The 24,210-nt window shown below is 40.8% G+C and overlaps 3 protein-coding genes across 11 annotated transcripts; 2 read left to right on the forward strand and 1 right to left on the reverse strand.

Moving 5' to 3' along the window:
* The first annotated feature begins 11 nt into the window (after nucleotides 1-11).
* Nucleotides 12-16,737, forward strand: Stat92E (Signal transducer and transcription activator Stat92E). Of its 9 annotated transcripts, none has more exons than XM_070217884.1 (10): nucleotides 12-227; nucleotides 10,091-10,502; nucleotides 10,634-11,667; nucleotides 11,728-12,207; nucleotides 12,784-13,041; nucleotides 13,104-13,304; nucleotides 13,353-13,494; nucleotides 14,010-14,228; nucleotides 15,304-15,575; nucleotides 16,146-16,737. In XM_070217884.1, the coding sequence occupies exons 2-9, from the start codon at nucleotides 10,378-10,380 to the stop codon at nucleotides 15,356-15,358; spliced, it is 2,514 nt and encodes an 837-aa protein (XP_070073985.1). In that variant the 5' UTR covers nucleotides 12-227; nucleotides 10,091-10,377; the 3' UTR covers nucleotides 15,359-15,575; nucleotides 16,146-16,737. The 9 variants fall into 9 exon arrangements, with proteins under 9 accessions (XP_070073985.1, XP_070073987.1, XP_070073988.1 ...); XM_070217886.1 differs by having other exon boundaries at nucleotides 10,311-10,502; XM_070217887.1 differs by lacking the exon at nucleotides 12-227 and adding an exon at nucleotides 1,043-1,420 and having other exon boundaries at nucleotides 14,010-14,323.
* A 671-nt stretch (nucleotides 16,738-17,408) lies between these two features.
* MtnD (Metallothionein D) lies at nucleotides 17,409-17,814 on the reverse strand. The gene is made up of 2 exons (XM_017149409.2): nucleotides 17,681-17,814; nucleotides 17,409-17,616 (listed from the first exon to the last, which is right to left on the reverse strand). The coding sequence occupies exons 1-2, from the start codon at nucleotides 17,703-17,705 to the stop codon at nucleotides 17,507-17,509; spliced, it is 135 nt and encodes a 44-aa protein (XP_017004898.1). The 5' UTR covers nucleotides 17,706-17,814; the 3' UTR covers nucleotides 17,409-17,506.
* Nucleotides 17,815-17,987: 173 nt separating this feature from the next.
* MtnE (Metallothionein E) lies at nucleotides 17,988-18,406 on the forward strand. Its single transcript, XM_017149410.3, has 2 exons — nucleotides 17,988-18,131; nucleotides 18,209-18,406. The coding sequence occupies exons 1-2, from the start codon at nucleotides 18,107-18,109 to the stop codon at nucleotides 18,307-18,309; spliced, it is 126 nt and encodes a 41-aa protein (XP_017004899.1). The 5' UTR covers nucleotides 17,988-18,106; the 3' UTR covers nucleotides 18,310-18,406.
* The last annotated feature ends 5,804 nt before the right edge of the window (nucleotides 18,407-24,210 follow it).

A 24,210-nucleotide genomic window follows, 5' to 3' on the forward strand; every position in this document is an offset into this window, starting at 1 on the left:
GTCTATCGAAATCTCTATTGACTGGTCGCGTTTCGCAAAAACTCCGCAGAAAAACGAAAACAACTTCTTTTAATTGTGTTTAAAAAGTGATATTTAAGTCTAGCTGCATTGCGAATAAAGGGCTAAGCAGCCGCGTGCTGGAGGCGGTGTTTTCATACGCTAAAAAAGGGTTTTTTCCCCACCACCTGCAATTGCCAAAAGGCCATAACCAAAAAGCCAATCTGAAGGTGAGTGCTGGGCCGAAAGTGGAAAGAATTAATTATTTAGAGCCCATTGATTTGACGGGGCCCATCCTTAAAACCCCCCTCCCAGCAAATTCCTACCCCTCGCGCGAAAAGGGGGTGGCATGCCCATGGTCGCTTGTTGCTGCGCACAACAGGTGAAATCGGAGGACCTTCTGTTTATGTGCAGAATACACAAAATAAGACAAACAAAAAAAACGCTAATTGTGATTTTCTGTGCAGTGTGTAACCTTGACTTTTGGTGGACAAATCAATTAATTGCAATTAATTACACCGCCATGTGTGTGTGACATGTACTTGTGTGTGTGCAATCAACTTGCGCACTTTCATCGGCGGCGCCACAAAATTAATGGAAAATGTGTAAACCCCCTTTTCTTAAATATTTGTTTATTGGTAAATTGTTTATTTTACTATTATTACACTTCATTGCTGTTAAGTTAACAGTGTGGAATAGGTTCAAGTCTGTGCTATTCGATTTCTTCACCAGTTGGCTTTATGATGGAAATTCCAAAAATTAAAAAAATATTTATGAATTTGATGAAACAAAAGCTAGAATTTTTAAGCTCACATCTTCCTGTTTTCAAATTAGAATTTGTAATCCCCAACAGTTGTATTTGTAAGTTCTGAAATTGTATTAGCACTGTCAACATCTTTTCGCTCAGTGTTTTCCTAACATAGGCCGGCCCATGGTAACTTAACATCTCTGTTAGAAAATCTTAACATTTTAGAGATGTAGCATCTTCGATAGTCGCCATTGAACGTCGATGTTTCAACCGATGTTTCTGCGCCCCCACCTGAAACGCGTCAGTCGTTTTTTAGCCACTCAAACGAACTGTTCAAAAGCGGACCGATTTTCAAGTGCGCAACCAGTTGAATTCTTTTGCAACTGCACTTTGTCTTCGAGGACTCGCTTTCTAGAAAGCATTTCTTTTCGCCAGGACTCAGTACTCCTTTAGATTCCGAGTGCGCGGGTGTGCGAGTGTGTGTCCCGTCTCTCTCGCACTGCGTGTGTCTGTGTGCGTGAGGCGAGCGCGATTTAAAAATAAAACGGCAAATACATAATAAAAAAAAAGAAATATCGAAGAGCAACAGCGGCAGGCGTACCAACACAAACAAACCGATACCAGCCAGCCGTGTGTGTTTACACAGTGTTGTGCGCTGGTGTTTGTGAACCAAAGGTAAATAGAAAATAGGAAAAAAAAGAGCAAAAATATTGTGGGGTTTGGGGGGCGGGGGGTATTTATGCATGTGTGGGCGGGAGGACTCCACTGCAATTGTGCACTGCGCAAAAAGTGTGGCTGCTTTTGGGGGTGGGCGGACCAGTGGGTGGTCCTACGAGGCCTTCGCGAAGGTTCTTTGCATTTTAGCCACGAAACCAATGCACCATCATCATGTGTTTCCACTTGAGGCTTTATTTATACATCAACATTCCCATGTGTGTGTGTTTCACGCTCCTGTTTCTCATTCTGCTTCTTCCCCCGTTCATTGTTGTTTCCTGGAAAGCCCATAAAAACAAAGGCAACAAGAATTTCGAGTGCAATAGCACAAATGGCAGCAACAACAACACTGATATCGAGTATATTAGCTGTTCCCCATCTCCCCGTCCCGCTCGCACTCCTGCACAGGGAGAAAAAGATAATAAAAGATTAATATAAATGTTATTTTTACATTTTTCTTCCATTTCCGCTGAACATCTAGCGGGCAAAGGAAAAAAATTGGTAACTCTTTTTTGTTCAATATTAATATTTTTACTATCTGCCAGCCTAAAAAATTCTATTACTATTATTTGGTAGCAAAAAAGAGGGTTAAATTTACATCGCTTTCAATTTTTAAATTATCAATTTTTAAAGTTTATACCCTTGGCATAGTCAAATCATATAGAAATCACCTTTAGTTTTATCAAAACCCCCTAATTTCTCTCTGTGTCTGGCGTACGGGTCCCTATCATTCTCATATTCACATGCTACTCTTGCTTTCATACGTCGCCGACTTCTGCGCGCTCAACACTTTTATCTTGCTCACTGTCGTCGCTCGTCCCCTGCCCCTCCCTTCTCCCCACCGCTCCTCGACTTCTTGGCCTGGCTATAACCCGGCTGGCTCTTACCACTTCGGACAAATTACGATTGTCAGCGAGCGACGCCAACGTTAACCCCTTGGCGTTTCACATTTGATAAACCCGATAGTTGTGGGCCCAGTAGATTAATATTGGTCATAGTACGGCCTCTAATCGATGGCTAAATGGACAGGCGATTTATGACAGTTGTCAAAAGGGTTTTCGTTTATGTCATGGCTAATAGTACCGCACTTAGGTTTCTTTTATTTATGTACAGATTTTAATTCAAGATTCGTATCAAGATATAGGATTTTCTATACTTCTTAAGGATTTAAAAAGATTAAAATTGTATAATTGCATTATTGTTATTTATTTATCCATAAATCATAAAAAAAAGTAAGCATGCACTCAAAATTTTTATCATGAATCTAGTAATGCGCCAATCTTAAAAATCGTTAAACTCATAAAAACTAGGGTGTTAACGTTCGATTCAACCATCTGGCCTTCCAAATCTTTTGCGTTTTATAACACGCGTCAGATGCGAACATATGCAAAAAAGTTTATCGCCACAAATCCAATCCACATGTGTTTAAGTTATTTCTGGACCGTAATTATTAACCGATTATGCGAATCAGTCTATCCTCAAGCGCAAACGGAGCTCTGCTTCTTATCGACGACTCCCCTTATTTACTTTGTTACATTGACACCTCGTTATCAAAGTCGCTTATTGCGTTGCATTCAATCGCTGGTGCTGCAGGCGTAAGTGGAACAGACCTTATAGATTGGGGGCCTACTGTACTTACACTTATTCCGCCAGCGAGCGATAAGCTTTATGCTTTTCTAGTGTTAATCACTGGTCCCCAGTTCCGGCGATGAAAAAACGAAGCGAAAATGTAGCACTTCAAATCTATGGTTCATTATTATTGTAGAGTCCTATTGATATGTCAAATTCGGAAGAAATGCAGAACAAAAGTTTTCAATAGACCCTAAAAAACCCAAAAGAATACTAAAAAGATAATTTTTTGAAATCCCCATTGTTTTATTTTAATAAGTGCAAAGAGTGTTTGACATTTAAAACGCCTTTGTCAAGTTCCTTCAAAAAGTTATTAAATAAACTAATAAAAATAAGCTACAAAAATAACACGAGCAAAATGGAGCAGTCAACATTTTGCTGATTAGGAGTGGGTATATTATATTTTTTTAAATCTATTAAATAATATTCCGCGAAGATTATTATGTTAAGCAATAAAAGGCAATGTTTGATGGCTGTCATTGTTTGATAACCTTACTGATCCCTGGTCCAGACAAGTCCATTTGTTTTGAAACATGGTGACAACAAATTTTGACAAATTTTGATAAATATTTGGAAAATACATTATTTGAATATAATAATAAAACTGTTTGTTATATATAACTGATAAGAAGCACATTTGAAAACAAACATGGGTCCTTTCTTCCGGCAAAGTATGTTTGGTGATAAGAAACCATGTGGCGACAAACTGGCAAATCAGTCCAATATACCCCATTCGAATCGGAGTCTCGAAAGCCGACAAACATCGTGCAAATGTCAGGCGAGCAAGAACGATAAATGATTACTTAAATAACACTTGGCGGGGAAAGGGAGCCCGTTTAGGGGATGGTCGGGGGTAGTGCAACGGCGGGGGTTCCATTGTACGACGTACGACGTACACCCACACATTTACAGGCCGAAGAACACTGAGGCATGCTTATTAAACTTTTATGAGTGCAAAAACAAATACCACAAACGGCTCTCTCCTCACAGGGAAATCGTGAGCGTGTATGCGTTGTTTATAAAAAATTGAATAAGAAAAATATAAAATGTACGGCTGGCTGGCACAAATGTCGAAGCAGCAGAAAGCAAAAAGCAAAGTGAACAGCCAAGGAACAACAAAGGCAGAACAGAACCCTCGTTCTTGGGTATTTAGAGTCGAGGGTTTTTTTTATAGAATGGTCAGGAAGGTTGGAAGCCACCAAGGGGCCGAGGAAATTGTAGTGTGTCCCAGCCACACAATCCAACTGCCTTGCCCCACCAACTAAACTTTTCTTTACCGAGTGCATGACTAATATTTAAATTGGGATATTGGCGTGCCATGAATAGGAAGCACATTTTAAAAGTTTTTTTTTGTAACCTATTGAAGCGTTTATACTTTTATGTATTTTTTTATTTTTATTTAATTTAGACATTATTTGGGATGATTTTTTATAAACCTACAGAGTATGGAAAAGAAAACCCCTTCAAAATGCCATGATCCTAAGCTAAAATCGATGAAAAACGGTTTAATTTGATATTGAAATAACATGCATGTTAACGTAAAGGTCAATCAGTTTCACCCCAATTCTTTTAAACAAAAAATATAATATGAAAAAAAATCTACAAAGAATGAAAAAGAAACCCTCTTCAAAATGCAATCTAGCCACTTATAGATAATGCGTTTTCGTGCAACCGAGGTATCACTGTTTCACCAACTTGTCTAACGTTTTATGATACGTAGTTTGAAATCTTGGTCTTATCAGTTCCCGGCTGCTGCCATAAAACTTTCCACTTGGCGGCACTTGGATTCCCTAAAGCTTTTCAATTCGCCTGAAAATTGGAATCTCTTCTATCTTTTCTATCTGGCCCATATCTTGTTTATACGCCCACATTGCAGATAACACGTTTTCCAGAATTTTCGCTGTGGCAATACGCCAAATTGTGTGTGCATACCACTTTTCTAGGGGATTATTCTCAATCTGTATCTGCAGATTGTTTATCCCAAAGATTTCGCAGCGCAGATATCCAAAGATAAACAAAGTGGCTCGGTGTGGAGTAAAGATTGCCTGATTTTCAGCGATGATGACTCATCCACCAAATGCTTATCTAAAACGCGCCTACTTGGCTTTTTAAAGCTCCGCATTAATCACACACACGGCTAAAAGTGCAATTGGGCTATTTTGTTATTCTCCCTCGATCTTGCTCACTGTGTATTTCTCTGTTTGTTTGCGATTCGCCTTTTTGTTTGTCGAGCGGGGCAGCAAAAAAAGCAACATTTTTGTGTGGGCAGCTGGCCGGCAAGAGAACTTGTTGAGATACAGATACTCGTGTGTGTTTATATCTACAGACAAACAGTCCGTTGGTCAAGAATGTATACATGTATGTATGCCATAACAATTGGCACTCAATTGTAGATGCAGATTACTATGAACTGCGGGTTTTCCCCCGGCAAACGCTGAATTGACTTATATTTTTCTTGGACCCACTGCTTTACATATACAAAAAAAAAAAACAGCCCAACCAGTTCACTTTTCACTGCCACACAGGCGAAACCACTTTCTTTGTATGCACCGGATTGTCATTGTGGAAAATGCAAGGCTCAAGGTCGCCAGAGGCACTGAGAGATTAGACATTGACTTCCACGGACCTTTTACTGATTATGGAAACTGATTAATTTGCATTATCAATTCTGAGAAAATCCCTTTTGAAGTACCCCCGCATACTTTTGTGAGATGCATAGTAACCGTCCCATTTCCGGGCCAAATCCAACGATTTGTTTAGCTTTTGTTTGAGCGAATATAGTACGTATGTAGTATATGCATTGGATATACGTCGATTCTCCGAACGCTGGTCGTCCAAAAGATAGACGTCAATGCAAATTCAAGTTTTGCAACTGAAAACATTTTCGCCGACGAGAGATCGAAATGAATTTATACATACATTTAAAAAATGAGAGAAAAAAAAAGCTTCGTTACACATTTGTTGTGGTTTTATTTAATATACTTGTGTTGTTTGCGTGTGCGACGCGCTTTTGAGGTCTGTGTTTTGTATACACATACAAGTTTTTAACCCCCTGAAGCCGGCCTGACTCGGGGTTTCCTTTTTATACCTCTCCATTTGGGCCCAGAAGCCCCCGTGTGGACATGTGTGAACATTTACAACGGCGTATAAATAACGCCGACTAACGTGTGCGGGACTGCAACTAAGTAAATAATTTTTGCCCCTCCGAACTAACACACATTCTATATATGCCTGGTCTATATGGCGCTATAAATCGCTAATGTCGGCCGTGTGGGGGAGAAGTTCAGTGGAGGTTCGGTAGGTAACTACCGGTTATCGCGGCTTTTGCGGTGAAGTGAATGCCGACTGATGTTATATTTTTTGTACCCGCAAAGCAAAGCGAAAAAACACGCATTATAATAAAAGATGATTTTCTTTAAAGATTCATTATATTTCCCCTTTCAAAATTATCAGTTTTCTCTTGTGAACCTTTGTACTTTGCAACTAGTTCCTAGAAATAAAGTTAAAAGGCTTGTACACGAACATTTGCTCATTGAAATTAACATGTAGATATTTGAAAAAAAAAAACAATTTGGAGTATTTTTAAGTTCTTTGTTTCCCACACTTTTAATACGAAACAAACGTATTTTAGATTGGAAAGGAATTTTTGTGGTCATTAAAGAAATATTTTTTTTTTTAATTTTTAAGAACGAAAGTTTAAAAGTTTTATCGCAGGAAGTCTCTGATAAGTCTGCAAAAAAATATTTTTTAACTATGCTATAATTTTGCCTCTTTCTACAGCCATAAGTCCCTAAAATTTTGGAACTTCAAAATATTATTAGGGACCATTTTTATTTATTCCATATTCGAATTTTCATAACACTACTTTTTTTAAAATTATTTTTGACTTTTTTTATAATTATATCTTGTTAACTTTTTTCCAAGTGAGCATTTTGCTGACGTCACAGGCTGGAGATATTTCTCGCTTTTAGCACAGTCAATACCGAAACTTAAAATGCCGCAAAACTTTTTTATCGCGTCTGGGTCTGCGCCTTGGTTTATTTTGCCTTTGTTTTTGTTTTCTTTGAGCCCCGCTGCTCATGCGAATGGCGAAACGAAAACTGGATTTCTTTGGACCAGCATCACAGAACCAAGATAAATTCGTGCCCGAAAAAAAGGATTTACTCGGTATCAAAAAGTTCTGACTAACTCCCAAGAGGCAATTTGCGTATTACTATTTTGAAATTTTTTTGATTAGATGTTTTAAAATGTGCTATGAGGTTTGTAGAGTATTCCGGTGTTTCGGAAATGGCGTCAGAAAAACTCAACTTTATGTAGCTAAGGTCCCAAACGACGACACATGCCTGAAAACTATAGCGACATGGAGTGCAGATGGGAATTCCTCGGCCTCCGAGGAGGGGCGGCGGCCACCCAGTCATCCATCCATCCATGCATTTTGGGCTTTAATTATGGGCCTGCGGTACGTTATTATCGTTGATAATATACACCAGCGATCCCCAATTATGACTCTCCAACAGGGCAATGTGCGTAAATTAACATATAAATTCCATTAACCGAATTTCATAATACTATGTTTATTTGCACAAACATTTTTTGCCATACGCGGTCACTAGTTTTGCAGTTCCTAATAAACGCAAGACTCCCGTCGATTTTCCCCGAAGCCGTAGAGGGCTATTTAAAGTGAGCAAATTGACCTGATAAGCGACTTGTTCGCTTGCTCGACAAGTTTTCCACCTAATCCATACGCAATCTTTCATGGCAATTGATTCATCGATGCCTTTTGGTCATTGCGTTATCAGAGCATGGTAATAATATATGAAATAAGGCAAATTTCCAGCAAACACTGATTATTCTAACAACTTCGGCATAATTTTCATATCATTCTTTTAATGGTTTGCTATTCTTACTTTGTCATTGGCCTCTTATCAAGTGAAAACTTTCAGCTATAAAAGTGGGGAGTTAAATTAGCCAAGTCTTCAGTTAAGTACCCTCCATCGATCGGTAAAGACCTAAAGAAAACCCATTTAATTTTAATATAACTTTTATTTGTTTATTTTTCTGTGATTTGTTATTGTTTTGCTGGCAAAGTGATCCGCCCAATGCGACAATAATATTGTATCGATAGCAGATTGTTTGTAAACAGTCTGCTCGTGGCCACCTGACAGCCTCTGATCTTCTCAGATAACCCAAATGGGATCAGGGAGGCTTCTCAATAAAGCTGGTCAATCGATACGAGCAATCCGAGTTTTCCGTGTGTTATTCACTCAAAGCTTTTCAATTGATAACCCCTGGCAGTGGGTGACTCACCTCCGATGCAGCTGTGTGTCTGTAATAACTTTGCTGCTTTTTAAGGCTGATAACAAGCGGAAAAGTACTTCTAAGGCCGCCCAGTTCGGAGAGCTCCTATAAGAACAAACAAAAAACTTTTGCCAACTTGACTGAGTTGCTGCTGCTTCCAACTGACTTGGCACATTAGAGGCAACAAGCTAACCAGAACCTTGAACTACTTTGGTTTGGACTAAAAACTAAAAACTGCCCCGAAGGGCAGAAACTGAAAAAGAGAAACAGCAGCATTAACTTATGAATAGAAAGAAACCTGCCTTTCCACACAATCGTATTGGTTTGGTTCCATCTACCTAAGCGACTCTGACTCCCTGACTCTCTTACCTAGTGAGCCGCACATCCGAAATCGGTTCCCGGGGGGCAAAAGCAGGTATCGCCGCGACCTGTTTTGATCATCCACCTTCTCTCCTTCAAGCTATCCCTATACCTTATACCTTTGTTGCATTTTCGGGTCTGTTTCGGTCATTAGATCCTTATCTAATTTCGTTTGCCTGGACTGTTGGACTGGTTTGCCTTGTTTGCACCACTCTTTGAAACTTCTTCGTTTTCTTGAACCATTCATATTTGCTACGTGAGCCTCGCGCTTGCCTTTTTTCCGGGTAACTACAGAAATTAGCGTATCGACCACAAAAGCAAACACGCTTCGGTTCGGGTTCGGTTTTAGTTTGTGGAGTTGTGAGCTTGTTCTGAGTCTGGACCTGCGTCTGGGTAACCGCTCATTTACGGTCACGTTTCGACGACAAGAAAACCTGGCCAAGAAGCAAGAACGAAGAAGCAAGAACCACCAAGGAAGGGCTTGGCCACCAGGCTGCCTTATCAGCACTATTTAGCATGGCCATAAAGAGTCATATTCCCCACGGATCGGACTCGCCCGGCGGTGCAATTAATTTTCACACCTGTTGTCCAGAGCGTCTCGAATTCACCTCACGCGTTGTTTTGCTTCGTTTTTTTTTTGTTTACTTTCTCACTTGCGTGCGAGCTGGTTTTTCTCGCTGTGTTTGCCATTTGCAATAATTTTTTGTTATGGTAATTAAAGGCTAAGCCGGCCTGGTCGGTCGGTCGGTCGCTCGCATTCATTCAGCTCTTTACCGCGCTCATAAAGTGATGTTCTATGACCTCACGATACGGCTGGGGGATCTGCTTCCTCCTCAGAATTATACTAACTAATTATATTTCCATTACCTAAATGGAACGCAAGTTCATTGGAATTAATTTATAAATATAAAACAATAATATCTGTAGATTATAAAATTGATTTCTCTACAAAATCTATAGTTTTTAATAATGTAAACAAGTTTCTAATGTAAACCACCACTGTTATCAGTTTTCTACAATGTGTAATAGTTCTAAAAAGGCGTAACAAAGATGTCTCACTGATTAGCATTTACTTTACCTTTCGTTTTGACTCAAACAACATACTGTTTGTGTGCATTCGGTTATTTGACCAAGGGGAGACCCCAAACCTTGGTAGATAAGTCAACAATTGGGTGTCTTTATGGGCTGCAGTGCAAATATGGTTGAAATCGCATTGGGATGTGTCCCTAGGAAGCCTTCGAAAACCATAGCGTCATCACATTACATATTAATCCAATATTAGGTGACATTATCTTGACCAAACCTCGCACTTACCCTCATGTACATATGCTTGTGTATTTTTAGTTTCCTCCTAACCATACTTAAACCAAACCAAATCAGAAAAACACGATCTCGTTCGCATGTTTGCGAGTGCATTTTATGGACGCCTCAGACTCATTTGCCTGTGGAAGCCAGTCGGACATTGATTGGGCCAAGAGCCTCGTCAAAGGGTCCCAGAACAAGAACTGAAATCGAAACTGAAACTGAAACCGAAACCGTTGCACTGATCACCATACCCATTCAGCTTTCACAGCTAAGCATCCAAAATCACAATACCATCATCATATCCATATTGGGTAGAGCCAGAGAGCATGAGCCTGTGGAAGCGCATCTCCAGCCATGGCGACTGCGAGCAGCGTATGGCGGCCTACTACGAGGAGAAGGGCCTCCTCGACCTGCGCCTCTGCTTGGCGCCCTGGATCGAGGACAGGATAATGTGAGTAGAGTGTCGAGTGGGGGGCGATGGGGTGATTTAAGCAACAGCAACAGAAAACTCCAATTAAAACTACGATCAGGTTAATTAACAGAACATAAAATAATCTCGAATCTTATCTATCCGCCTCGCAGGTCCGAGCAGATCACACCCACCTCCACGGACCAATTGGAGCGCGTGGCCCTCAAGTTCAACGAGGATCTGCAGCAGAAGCTTCTCTCCACGCGCACCGCCAGCGATCAGTCGCTCAAGTTCCGGGTGGTGGAGCTTTGCGCCCTCATTCAACGCACCTCCGCCGTCGAGCTGTACACACATCTGCGCAGCGGCCTGCAAAAGGAGTTGCAACTGGTAACCGAGAAGAGTGTGGCTGCCAGCGCAGGCCAATCGATGCCGCTCAATCCCTACAACATGAACAACACGCCCATGGTTACCGGCTACATGGACACCAGTGACCTGCTGGCGGTGTCCAACCAAAGCTGCAATCCGTCGGTGGTCCAAAGCATGGCTGCCATACACAATGTACAAAATACCGGCGGCATGGTATCGCCAGCCCTCGGAATGGCCGCGCCCAAGGTGGAGCTGTTCGACTTGAAGCACCAGATCATGCAGAGCCTCAACGAGTTCGGCCAATGCGCCAACGCCTTGAAGCTGCTTGTCCAGAACTATGGCTACATGCTGAACGCCACATCCTCGCCGAACGCGGAGGTTGCCTTCAGAAGTCTGATGGATGAGAAGGCGTCCATTGTGAACAGAATGCGTCGCAGCTTTATGTACTACGAGTCGTTGCACGAGATGGTCATACACGAGCTGAAGAACTGGCGCCACCAGCAAGCACAGGCCGGAAACGGAGCTCCATTCAATGAGGGCTCGCTGGATGACATCCAGAACTGCTTTGAGATGCTCGAGACATTCATCGCCCACATGCTGGCCGCCGTCAAGGAGACGATGCGCGTACGGCTGGTCAGTGAAGAGCCGGAGCTAACAATTCTGCTTGAACAGGTGCAGAATGCGCAGAAGAACCTGGTCTGCTCCGCCTTCATTGTGGACAAACAGCCGCCGCAGGTTATGAAGACCAACACACGGTTCGCGGCATCTGTGCGCTGGCTTATAGGCTCACAGCTGGGCATCCACAACAATCCGCCCACTGTCGAATGCATCATCATGTCGGGTAACTATAAAAGTTAAACTATAATACAAGTTACTAACATTTGATCACCTTTCTTCGCAGAGATCCAGTCGCAACGCTTCGTAACTCGCAACACGCAGGTGGACAACAGCAGCCTGAGCGGTCAATCGTCTGGCGAGATTCTAAACGCCTCCAGCACCATGGAGTTTCAGCAGAGCAACCATTTGTTCTCAGCCAGCTTCCGCAATATGCAGCTGAAGAAGATCAAGCGGGCTGAGAAGAAGGGCACCGAGAGCGTTATGGATGAGAAGTTCGCCCTGTTCTTCTACACCACGACCACTGTAAACGATTTCCAGATCCGCGTGTGGACCCTGTCACTGCCCGTGGTGGTGATCGTCCATGGCAACCAGGAGCCCCAGTCCTGGGCTACCATCACTTGGGACAATGCGTTCGCGGAGATTGTGCGCGATCCCTTCGTGATCACGGATCGTGTTACCTGGGCCCAGCTGTCGGTTGCGCTAAACATTAAATTCGGCTCCTGCACTGGGCGCTCACTGACTATTGATAACCTGGATTTCCTTTGTAAGTTGGTCTCTCACTAATTGTTGTTAAATAATCAATGATCGGATTTTGCATCATTGTCCATTTTTGGTCCGATTTTTACCAAAATTTCTAGGAAGGTGTCATATATTTCAAATCTAATAAATTCGGATGCATATCGGAAATATGCAAAATATATGCATAAAATATAAGCATAAAATCTGCAAAATATATGCGAACAACTGGAGGCGCAAATTTTTAATGCAGCCTTCTGGTATTGTAGGGAACCTTCAGTAAGCACGGCGAGCAATTTAAACGAGCAGTTTGGCCGATAGGGCCAACAACCTTTCTGGTCCTTTTACTATTTTTGACCCCTTCTCGCCTACTCGTTGGAAATATAAATAGGGTTTCCTTAAATTTGGGAAAAAATGAGTTTATTTTATATTTTGCATATTTTATGCATATGCATTTTATGCAAATATGAAAATCAAATAAAATATGCCATTATTTTAAACTATATTTTTATTGAAACGAACTTTGGTGTTTTCGGAATTGATCTATCTTTATCCTATAAAAATATGCAAATATGCTAAATCATTATTTTCATTGTGCCTACAGACGAGAAGCTTCAGCGTGAGGAGCGATCCGAGTACATTACGTGGAACCAGTTCTGCAAGGAGCCCTTGCCCGACAGGTCCTTCACCTTCTGGGAGTGGTTCTTTGCCATCATGAAACTGACCAAAGATCAGATGTTGAACATGTGGAAGGCTGGCTGCATCATGGGCTTCATCAACAAGGCCAAGGCGCACGCTGATCTGCTGCGCTCATCGTATGGCATCGGCACCTTCCTGATTCGCTTCTCCGACAGCGAGCTAGGTGAGTGTGGATCACTGTTTGGAAGGTCTAGTCATAGTAATGATTTCTTTTTGGAACTGCAGGTGGTGTCTCCATCGCCTACGTAAACCCATTGGGGGAAGTCACCATGCTGGCGCCCTGGACTGCCCGTGATTTCCAGGTGCTGAACCTGGCCGATCGCATTCGCGATCTGGACGTGCTGTGCTGGCTGCATCCCAGCGATCGCAACGCCAGTCCCGTGAGAAGGGACGACGCCTTTGGCGATTTCTACTCAAAGCGTCAAGGTAGGAATGCAATCTGAGATGGCACGACGGTCCAACACTCCTAATCAGAACCCGAACCCCTCGTTCTAGATCCCGTGACCGGCTATGTGAAGAGCACATTGCACGTCCACGTTTGCAGCAACGGGGACAATGTGTCCACTAGCGGAACACCGCATCATCACGGTGCGCAGGAAAACATGCAGTTGGGAAAGTAAGTTTTGGATGCCTACGCCACAGCTAACACACCAAATCGACCGCCAACAGCAACAACTATAACAATGATCTATTTCCTAACTATTGAGTTTGTCCTTGGCTTGAGTGCTTGAGTAGAGAGCTAATCCTTGGCCCGAGATGATCGATAAAGCCTCTATGTCATGGCTGATCCGCCTTATTTGTTTCAGCTTACTTGCTTTACCTTACTTTTGATTATGATTGTTTTTGACAAAAAGTTTAATCAGATTGCAATACTTTGAATTGGAAAAGGACGTTGTAAAGAGGTGCAAAAAAGACGTTTGTTCCCGACTAACCAAAAATTGAGGCTCTTTTGTTAACGAACTAATAAAATTAATTGGAAACTCTGTCTGAGCTCTTCGATGAGCTCGCCATGTCAGTTGACTTTACTTATTTGTACTTACACAGAAACTTACCTACCCTACTCTACTTTGTTTATTTTCATTTTCAACCTTTTGCGGCTATTGATTGATTGATTTTTTGGTGACGGTTCAGTGACTCGCCACAAAGCGCCGTCGCTTTCTCGCCCCAAAGCGTCGTTCCTTACTCGCCAGAAAGCGTCGACACTTGCTATAGCCCACCGAGACATGAGGAATCAGATTCCGCACCTATCGTTACGTTCGATGTCATAGAACAAATTCTGAATGGCGTCCCACCCAACGACCCTGTGATAAATGAAATCAGTGATGCCATAATGAAGAGCTCCTATAGAGAGTACGTTTACAATTATTGATCTTACGCTGTGCCATCGCCTTTTATTCAGACTATCCACACCCGATGGCTGTTGATTGTGCCACACTTACCGAAAGGTATAACATTTTAGTTAAGTTTCGCATTCAAATCACTCGATCCAGATCACTGCAACCCAATCGTGGTTTATAATTCCCAAGCTGTTCGTCCGCATTCACTCACAGATCGATCCACTCCCTTAATTACCCCAAATCGAATAAGCTGCTGGTCACTTCATTCGCTCATTCCATTGCATCGCCTCATTTAGCAGCACATGCCAAAGGTCACCCCTGATTCATGAATTTCAGATGGGCTCTCCAAGGAGATTACTAACTCTATTGATAGTTCGCAATGTAGTTTTAAGAGACCTAACCAATTATTTACGTTACGTTTGCGTTCAGTGATGAGTCTCTTTTATTTTTGCCTTTATGTTCAAAGTATTGCCATCTTTTTAAACTTTTCAGCCTCAACTCGATGAATATTGTAAGAAATCCCAATCAAGAAACTCTTCCAAATTTAAAATGATACCCTCTAACCGCTTATCTTGTTTACCCTCTTCTATATTTCGCTTTGAACGCAGCTTGCAGAATAGCACCATCATGCACCTGTAAATCCAAAACCGATCTGAGTTAGTCAAGCAACCGATTTCGGAAATTTCAGATTAAAGAAAATGAAGCTAATATAATTGACAAATCTTTAAAACTGATTGCTATACTAGACTTAAAAAGATATTCCTGCATGCCCTTTTGGAGGGTTGTTGTTCGATTATTTGCATGTTCGTTGTTATTTGCATTGCCATTCGATGTTACTCAATTTGATGTTATTGTTATTATATTTAACGTTAGGGACTAGCTTTGCTAAATTTCCTAATTACTCAAATTTTCACTTAGCGCCGCACTTCTGTCATTTCATTCTGATTTTGCCCCACATCTCAAGCATACTTAATACCTTTTTCCCGAGCCACCCGCATGATTTCGATTTATTTAGTCCCGATTTATTATTATTTATTAATGATTTTCTTTTCTCATTTTTAAACCAATTCGTTCGAAACCTCTTTTAGTGGTGACTTTGGAATGACGGACTTCGACTCGATGGCGCAATTTGAGAACTTTTGAAACTATAGAAATAGAGAAGCCTATGTATAAACGAAATCAGATAGCCGCCTGACCGTGTGCCGCTATCTTGGAAGTCCGACGATGATGTTTACGCCACCTCAACGATTGCAACGATCTGGCGCATGACTCATTGTGCTATTCGAAAGTTTTATTTAATGTTATCTAGATGTAATTATTAGATTTGCGAATGCATCGTGTAGTGGAAGGTTTTGTTTTGGTACGTATTTTATCTCTTGATATTGTTACACCTAAAAACGCACTTACATACAACTTCCTTGCACTTCGGTTCAGATTGAAAACGAAACAAATCAGTTGTAGTTAAATGTTAATGTAGAGAAAATATTATATACAGTGAAGAGGTTTATTATGCTACGTATTAAATGTTAATTGTTAAACGTATTTTGAACGTTAATTGTCGTTTTACGCTATTTACACACGTTATACACAAACTGAGAAAGTCCTGAGAAAGGTTAGGAACCGGAGCAAGCTGGTTTCAATGGTCATGGATCCGATAGCTTTTTAAGTCTAGCTAGAAGAGTGAAAACTCTGCACAGGGAATGAAACGAAATTACGAATTTACATGGAGATTATCTATATATTTATATACGTATATATGTACACAGCGCTTTCTCGTCGCAGATGGTGAAACTATTTTTGAAAACCAAGTTAGCTGCAGATTTTAAATGTTACTCGTGTACCTACTACTTACATGCCACTAAGGACTAACTATTTTGGTAGAATTTAATTTTATCAATTTTAAACTGAACTCTTACCTTTATCCTTGCAGCTTTTTGTGAAACGCCAAACCACAAGAACAACATCAACAACAACAATAAGATCTACCAGAGCAATGCATGCAAATTGCGACACCTCAACACAAACACCCACAGCACACAGCCAGAACATTGACTCTATCGTGATTATGATTGTGTCTGACTTATGCAGAATTTAGAATTTCTGTGTTGTATAAACCTTTGGAATGTGTCCGCATGTTATTCGTTTTATATTTTTATATATACCTTTATATATGTATGCATATAATTTCTTTTTTTTGTACAATGGACGTGTTCGTCTGTGACAAAGCATTACGTTTAAATGGTAATGATGAGAGAATCGGTTTAGTTAGTTAGTAACTATTTGTTGAATCTAAATTTTTGATTTTGATTTTAATTTTAATCGCCTTAGTTTTAGAACTTTGAAATACAAATTACTTCGCGTGCTAAGCCTATGTTAATCGAAGATGAAACAAATCAACGAGAGCAGCAACGCAAGAATTGTTTGCGTTTATTTTAGTCTATATTTAATCTAAGTAACATTGTGAATTGCTTTATAACCCATCCTTTATTGGCTTCCATTGCTGAAAATGCGCTAAAATTTAACCAATCCGTGTATATTTTTTTTGAAACTTGTTTGTTTGAGTCATCAGGGCAGAGTTTGCAATGCATTTCAAATGCGCCAAATGCGATTGCCTTTTTAGTCAGCTATCAGAGACACGAGAAGCACACTCACACCGCTTGCAAGGGGAGATCGTAAACATAATCAATTATGTAAACAACAACAATAATAACACAACACTACACTTAGCTTTGTACGTGAACCTTAAGAATTTTATAAGACTTAAGTACACCCCCAAATAAATAAACAATTCAATAAACAATTGAAACACTTGAATGCGAATGAAAGCGGATTTCCTTTTGTTCACTCACAGTGTGAGCAACAAAATGTAACATTGTGTACGTAAAGTTTTTAATGTTTTATTGTGAAAACTATCATATGAAAACAGACACACACATTCCCCACAAAACTATACACACACAAACATCTACACATGAGAAAAGCTCGCCAAAAACAATGTTGATATTTGGATACTATTTGAATGTCCTGTACTCGTACTCACTGTGTACTTGAATTAATTGTGTACATTGTGTAAGTGTTTTAAATGTAATTTCAAACGCTAATTGGGTGTGCAATTTCTAAAACTAAAGTGGGAAATAACTAAAGAACTATTCTTGTCAAAATGGCCAATAAAGATTTGATTTTAAACATTAAATTGAGTTGATTGTTTGGATTTATTTGGATTTCATGCCGAAGAGGGAAGGTGGTATATCACAAAAAGCAGGAGGAGCTAAAAATGGGGTCAATATGTGTTTAGTTTTTGGTGGAGCAGCACTTGTCCTTGGGTCCGTTTTTGCAGGAGCACTGGCACTGCTGGCTGCAGGCGCAGTTATCGCCGCACTTGGTGGCCGAGCACTGGCAGTCTAGGGATTAAATCGGGATTTAATTATCTCCTTTGAGGAGTCAATCAAATATTTGTATACTCACTGTTTCCACAAGCCTTGCAACCCATGTTGTATTTTTATATTGTTTCTTTGAAGATATTAGAAAGAACTTTATTGACTTTGCTGTTAGCACTGTTTGATGATTGCAGCTAAGCGGCCCAGCCTTCTTATAGTTCTCCTAGTGCTTTGCGCACCACCAAATCTATATTGTACTTATCAGGGCGTGCGCAAAGTAGCCTTATCAACGTTGGGCACAAAAAACAGAAACAGCATTATGTTTTTGCGCACGTCGATCGCGCGCAACTGCACACGGCATTCTTATCTAATCAGCCAGCACGGCCCATAGATGTTTCGATCGGTCTGGATTGGGTATAAAAAGCAGAGTTTGCTAAGCACAAGGCATCACAAAAAGTTTCAAAGCTTCAAAGTTCCGGGAATACTACAGCCAACAAACCAAAAAACCAACAAGATGCCTTGCAAGGGATGCGGAAACAGTAAGTACAAATCCTCCTGGAGGAAATTGATCTATTAAAAGGTGATTCTTATAAATTAAATCCCTTCTTCTCCTTAGACTGCCAGTGCTCAGCCGGAAAGTGCGGAGGTAACTGCGCCGGAAACAGCCAATGCCAATGCGCCTCCAAGTCGGGAGCCAAGTGCTGCCAGGCCAAGTGATTGCTGCCCGTAAATTAATCTAATTTAAATAGTTGTTAATAGTTCTAACAAATCACCGACTGAAGCTGAATAAAATCCATTATAATGTTTTAATTAATTTAATTGTGTATTTTAACTAGAAGTGTAAAATGAGTGGGTTGAAATTATGGATATTACCAAATGGTTCATTTTGGTTTAAATACCATTAATGTAGTCCAACGTGTAAAAATATTTCATTAAAAAAACGTATATAAAATTAAAGGCTTTAGTAAAAAAGTGTATAACATATTTTTTAATTTTTTATTCATAAATTAAAAGTGTTACTTTACGATTTAAAATTAACTATTTTATAAATTACCCTTAATTTAATAACATTGAGTTTGTTGCTATTCAAATGGGCTCTTAAAAATATTGTTTTTGCAATAAAATTAAAAATTTAAAAAAGTTTACGACGAACAATATAAATAGTTTGTTATTGATTCTACTTTCTGCCCAAATCGTATTTTGAAATATTGTGAAAATATTAATAAAACTTCATAAACCTGCCTTTAAAGTTCGGTATACTTTAGAACAATCCAAATCAGCAATTTAATCTCCATGAATAAATGTATACAATTGCTCAAATAATTCCAGAGTATTTGCGGCGGATGTTTTCATTTCTGGCCCTACTTTACCCATAACTTTATAATCTCGGGGGTTTATTTAATTTGCAGTCGAGCAAAACAGCTCGCAACCGTTTTCTATGGCCCATTTAGCCAAGTGTGGTTGGCAGTGCGGGTGCGTTAGGTGGAGGGCCATCAGCCGACGGAGAAGGGCACTCGAGTCGCCGCAGTCTTTAAATGTGCAACTTGGAGGGGCCACTACTCGCAGTGGTGAGCAGCGAATGCATGTCTGAGTGGGGCCACGGCAGTCCTTCGTCCTGGGTCCTTCAGGATGCGTGCCGTAAACTGGCTGACAGGATGGCAGGCAAGTGGATAAGGTAAGCATCTGGCAGATTGACAGCCCAGAAGGACACGCTGTCTGGCTGTCAATTCGCATCCGAAAGCTGCATTAAGCGCGCTAATTGCAGTTGACAATCTTATTTCACAGCCAGCCAATTGAGGAATTGGCTCATCCGGTTGATCCCAGGGATTTGCTTCTATTTCGGCAGTTTTGGAGCTGGGTGCTTAGCTTTTGGCCGAAAATTTCAATTTCAATTTTCAGCGCATTTAATGACGTTAAGCGGCGGAAATGGAATCGCGCCAGGTAACTGGCTTTTTGCCTTTTCCGCCAAGTCATCAAAGTTAATTCGTATGGATGGGAAGTTCGAGCTATGATGTTTTCACAGCCATTTCCGGTTCACCCAGTCGAAATGCCAGTCAGCCTTGTTTTGCACTATTTGCCTTTGTTTCGCCTCCTGGCCACCGGAAATTCGTGTCACACCATTTGCCAGATTTTTGCTTTTGATAAAGTGACACGTTGTGCCATTGAAAGTTGCAGTCGCCTGCAAGTGGGTCACGCGATGCGTTTAAATCTCGGCTTAAGGGGCGCATACGCGATTTAAGAGGAGAGAGGAGCGCACGGGGCGTATACGCGACATTCTTCTTAAAGCGCAAACGCAAACAGTTAATTACGACATTAAGTTTTCATGCGGCGGCCGAGTGAAACGAAGCAAAGCGGAAACAACTGCAATGCGGGCACTTCGTGAGGACTTTGTCGCCAGTTGAAAGGCGAAAAAGGACGAGGCGCCAGCGCATCACTTATGCATAAGAACATTTTAACTTTTCGTTGGCCACTTTCGACCCTCAACTCTCGACGGGAAAAAGGGATGGGGGATTCAGGATACCCAGGATACCAGGGATACGAAACAGGGGACAAGGGACACACAGGACACAAGGCACAGTCACGGGCTCGTGTTTATCTTTGCGTGTGAATCTCGCCTGCTGGCTGTGTAAAGTTGTTCTACGGAGAAATCAAATTATCCACACAAGTGGCGAGAAGTTTTTGGCAGGCAACGAAACATAAATTAATGAAATGCACAAAAACTGTGGCCCCCCCTCACCCTATCCTCGTCACACGCCCGTTTTGTGTGCAAATATTCTTAATAATTTATTGCAATTTGTTTGCTAAGCGCTTCGAAACTTCCCTGAACTTTTCAACATAAATTAACAGATTAGTCGGCAGACTTCTATGCGGGTGTAGGTAAAACCCTCCCCCTTTTCATTTTAGCCAGGTGCCAGTTGGCCCAAAAGCTTGGCGGAAAAGGCCCCCCCCCCCCGAAAACCCAAACAGACTGCGCCCAGACAGGTCCTCCTGTTTTGGTTTCGGCTCAGCTGTTCCGCTTGTCCCTGCGTTAATTTCCACCTCCCAGCGAGCCGGGAAAACTTTTCACCAGCACGCACAGAGGTGCGCTGGCGATCCAACCGCCGTGGCTAACACTATAAATCTTGGCCAATTTGCAAATCTCTCCTCTCCAGCCGCCTTTTGCGGCCAGGTTGACCCAAATCCTTTGGGAGCGGGCAGCCAGGATGGCTGGCTGGGCTTCACACATTCACCATAAAATATTCATTTTTAATTTGTTTTATTTTGTCGACCGCAAAGGCAAATATTCCGGGATTTAAATTCGAAAGCTAACATTTAAACGATTTCCAATCTTTAATAATTACTACTTAGGAATTTCCATATCTAATAAGGTTTTTTGATGGGGAAATATGTAATGAATAGTAGGATAATTAACACATCTATTAATAACACTATGCAGCATCAAAAATAAACCTCGATGAATGCTATATTTTTGGATGCGTTACGAATTCCCAAGTTAAACTGCGTTTTCCAAAGAGTTCCCCGACGCAAGGATTCTTAGCAAAAGGACCTCAAAGTTTGAAAAATGCTGAAATTGACCAACTTTGCGGAGCTCTCAGAGACAAATGGATGCATGGCTTGGTTCGAAGTTAAAGTTTTTTAAAAGATACACCCTTTATCTTTCAAACCCCATACATAAAATAATTTTAGGATTTTTTTTAAGGCAGAAATAAATTCCAAAAAACAACTGAAAAACATACAGCTGCGGTCAAAATAGTAGCAGTGTTGCCGCCTTGTGTTTTTAAAAGTTTCATGTTGTAATTTTTTCTTATCCAATTAGTCTAATAGTAAAATTATAATCAATACAATATTACCAGGAAAAGATCAATTACAACAACAAACTTTTAAATACACAGGGCGGCAACACTACTACCAATTTGACCGCAGCTGTATACTTTTATGTTTTTTGACTATGTTTTCTAGAATTTGTTTCTGCCTAAAAAAAAATCGTAAAAATTTTTTAAGTATGGGGTTTAAAAGATAAAGGGTGTATCTTTTAAAAAACTTTAACATCAAATCAAACCATGCATCCATTTGCCTCTGAGAGCTCCGCAAAGTTGGCCAATTTCAGCATTTTTCGAACTTTGAGGTCCTTTTGCTAAGAATCCTTGCGTCGGGGAACTTTTTGGAAAACGCAGTTTAACTTGGGAATTCGTAACGAATCCAAAAATATAGCATCCATCGAGGTAAATTTAAAAAGCACTAAAAATGCTGCACAGTGTAATTATTTGTTAAATATTTATTATTCCTCCTTGGCCTATTGATTTTGTGCTGCTATGATTTTACATCATATAATCAGATTTTTAGTTTATTTGTTAAGTAAAAAGTAGGTTTACCTTATTATAAATAAAGAAAAATAAAAATGAAAGTCTGTTAAAATTGAATATTTTTAAACTATAATATTTTTTTTTAAATAGTAAATAGTATAGTAAATAGATATATAGACCTCGAACTCGGGAAAATATGAAAGGAATTTTTAGTAATAAAAAAGTATGGAACAAAAAAATAATCTGATATCACCTCCCACAACAAAATCCTATATCCGTCACTGTCATTAATATAACTGACGTTAAATTAAAATCCTTTTTCGTTTTAATAATTTTCTTAAGAGTTTTGTGCATTTAACTGGGAGATTTAAAACTGTCAACAGACACATTGATTTGATGTGGCGGCAGACATTCGTGTGCAAGTTGAAAGGTCCCAGGTGCGTAATCAAACACCACCTCTGTGCCACCCACCGTTTGCCAGGTGGGTGGCCCGCCTGACAGGGCGCTTATCAATCGCATTGGAGGCCCCCTTCTTTCACATTTCGTGCTCATTTTTCGATTTGTCATTGATTTCCCCAAGCAATTTGAGGTTGTCGTTAGGGGTTAGGCTAGGTCAGGAGGGGTCAGGGGTCGGGTAAAGAGTAAATGTGTCACCTCATGATTGCCATAACTAAGGCCAAGCAAACCCATTAGGGCAGCACATCCTGCGGTTGCAGGAAGTCCTTTGCCCTTTGTTGACAGCAATTTCATATGCACGAATGCACCATTAGACGATGTGTCACCCATTGCAAAGGCAAAGACAAAGGCGGGCCACAGACACGCCCCCAATCCCCGCCCTTGTTGGCCTGTCAGTCGAGCCAACAAACAAAATTACAGTTCTGTCCTTGTTGACCATTAGATTTATTATAAAACTTTAATGCAACTTTCACAGATGTGTGTGTGTTAATGCCGTAATGTTGTTAATTAAGTGAACATGGCAACCGCCCTGACCTGGCAGCTGTCCAGGATGCACACATCCTGCCATCCTGCCATCCCCTGCAACCTGTCAGTTGCAACCGGAGAATCATCGCAGGGCAAGAGCCTCGGGGATCAGAGAAAAATGCAGAGTGGCAGCGGCGATTCCAAAGCATTTCCGAATGCCATCCGCTATCCGGCATCCGGGTGGAGCATTGGCTTGGTCCGTGCCTCATTAGCTAACCGTGCACGTGCACAAATCAATTTGGCTCCGCCGGTCTCGCCCTTCTGCAGCCAAGCTAAAAACAATCATACGACGCGTTGTCCAAACGGCAATCAAAGTCAACTGCTTTCACTCGAGAAGAAAATCCCACACCGCACAAAAATTATATTGCGCTCCTAATTGAAGTCGATCAGAAGTTGAACTTTTTTACAAAGTATTTGGTTTGTTTCTAAAATTATTTCAAGGTGTTAATGGCTTATGATAATACGACTTTAATACCGTTATATGAAATTACTATATTATAAATTTAATTATTATATTGTCATTGAATTTTAGTTTACGAGTGATTAAAATTCATTTAAAATTTGGACAATAAGTAAAGCTATGAAATATGACAATTAACTTTCTATTCAACAAGCTTTATATAAGTTAAACAAATTTAAAGACGTTTTACTCATTAATAGAAACTTAATTGCTATATCTTAATCCATTGTGGCATTTTACTCTACATATATGTAGCATGTTTAATAGAAAAATAATTGTAGTATCCCATATCTTAAGTAATTGTCACAATATTATTATTAATCCAGCTGCAAAGGATAAATAAGTACACCTTATGGACTAAGTGGGAAGTGAATGTTTTTCCAAGTGCAAACAAAGTCAAACCACTGGGATGTCGTGGTACGTTTTAATAAGCAATGGCTTAGGAGGATCCAGGAGGATGGCACATTGCTCAGCCAGCCAGCAGGTCCCAAGATTGCTTCAGTTTCGGGGTAAGTATAATGCAGTTTTTGCCCACAAACCCACACACTTGCACACAGTCACTCAGCTGATGCTTATCTATTGCAGTGCTTGCCAAGCAACGCCACTGATAAGTGCACTTCATGATGTTCAAATTATATGGCTGCCTGGCAACGAGCGCCATTGCCATTGCCATCAGCATTACGCCCATGAAGCACACACATTCCCATTCACATTGTTGCATAGACTATTAAACACGCTGCCAGGAGCAGGGGGGAAATGCATTTTTAATGCAGCGCAAATGTGGCAAGTGCTTGGCCAGGCTTAGAGGATGCTTGCTTTTAGTTAACCAGAATTTCGTGGCGGCTCCATCGACTGCAGTGGCAAACTTTGGAC

This window comes from Drosophila takahashii, chromosome 3R (genome assembly GCF_030179915.1).
Source record: "Drosophila takahashii strain IR98-3 E-12201 chromosome 3R, DtakHiC1v2, whole genome shotgun sequence".
Classification (NCBI taxonomy): domain Eukaryota; kingdom Metazoa; phylum Arthropoda; class Insecta; order Diptera; family Drosophilidae; genus Drosophila; species Drosophila takahashii.

Coding starts and splice junctions, on each gene's coding strand:
- MtnE (XM_017149410.3), top strand. CDS start 18,107: ATGCCTTGCAAGGGATGCGGAAACA. Junction 18,132..18,208: donor TTGCAAGGGATGCGGAAACA/GTAAGTACAAAT, acceptor TCTTCTCCTTAG/ACTGCCAGTGCTCAGCCGGA.
- MtnD (XM_017149409.2), bottom strand. CDS start 17,705: ATGGGTTGCAAGGCTTGTGGAAACA. Junction 17,617..17,680: donor TTGCAAGGCTTGTGGAAACA/GTGAGTATACAA, acceptor TTTAATCCCTAG/ACTGCCAGTGCTCGGCCACC.
- Stat92E (XM_070217884.1), top strand. CDS start 10,378: ATGAGCCTGTGGAAGCGCATCTCCAGCCATGGCGACTGCGAGCAGCGT. Junction 10,503..10,633: donor TGGATCGAGGACAGGATAAT/GTGAGTAGAGTG, acceptor TCCGCCTCGCAG/GTCCGAGCAGATCACACCCA. Junction 14,229..15,303: donor ATGAAGAGCTCCTATAGAGA/GTACGTTTACAA, acceptor AACCTCTTTTAG/TGGTGACTTTGGAATGACGG.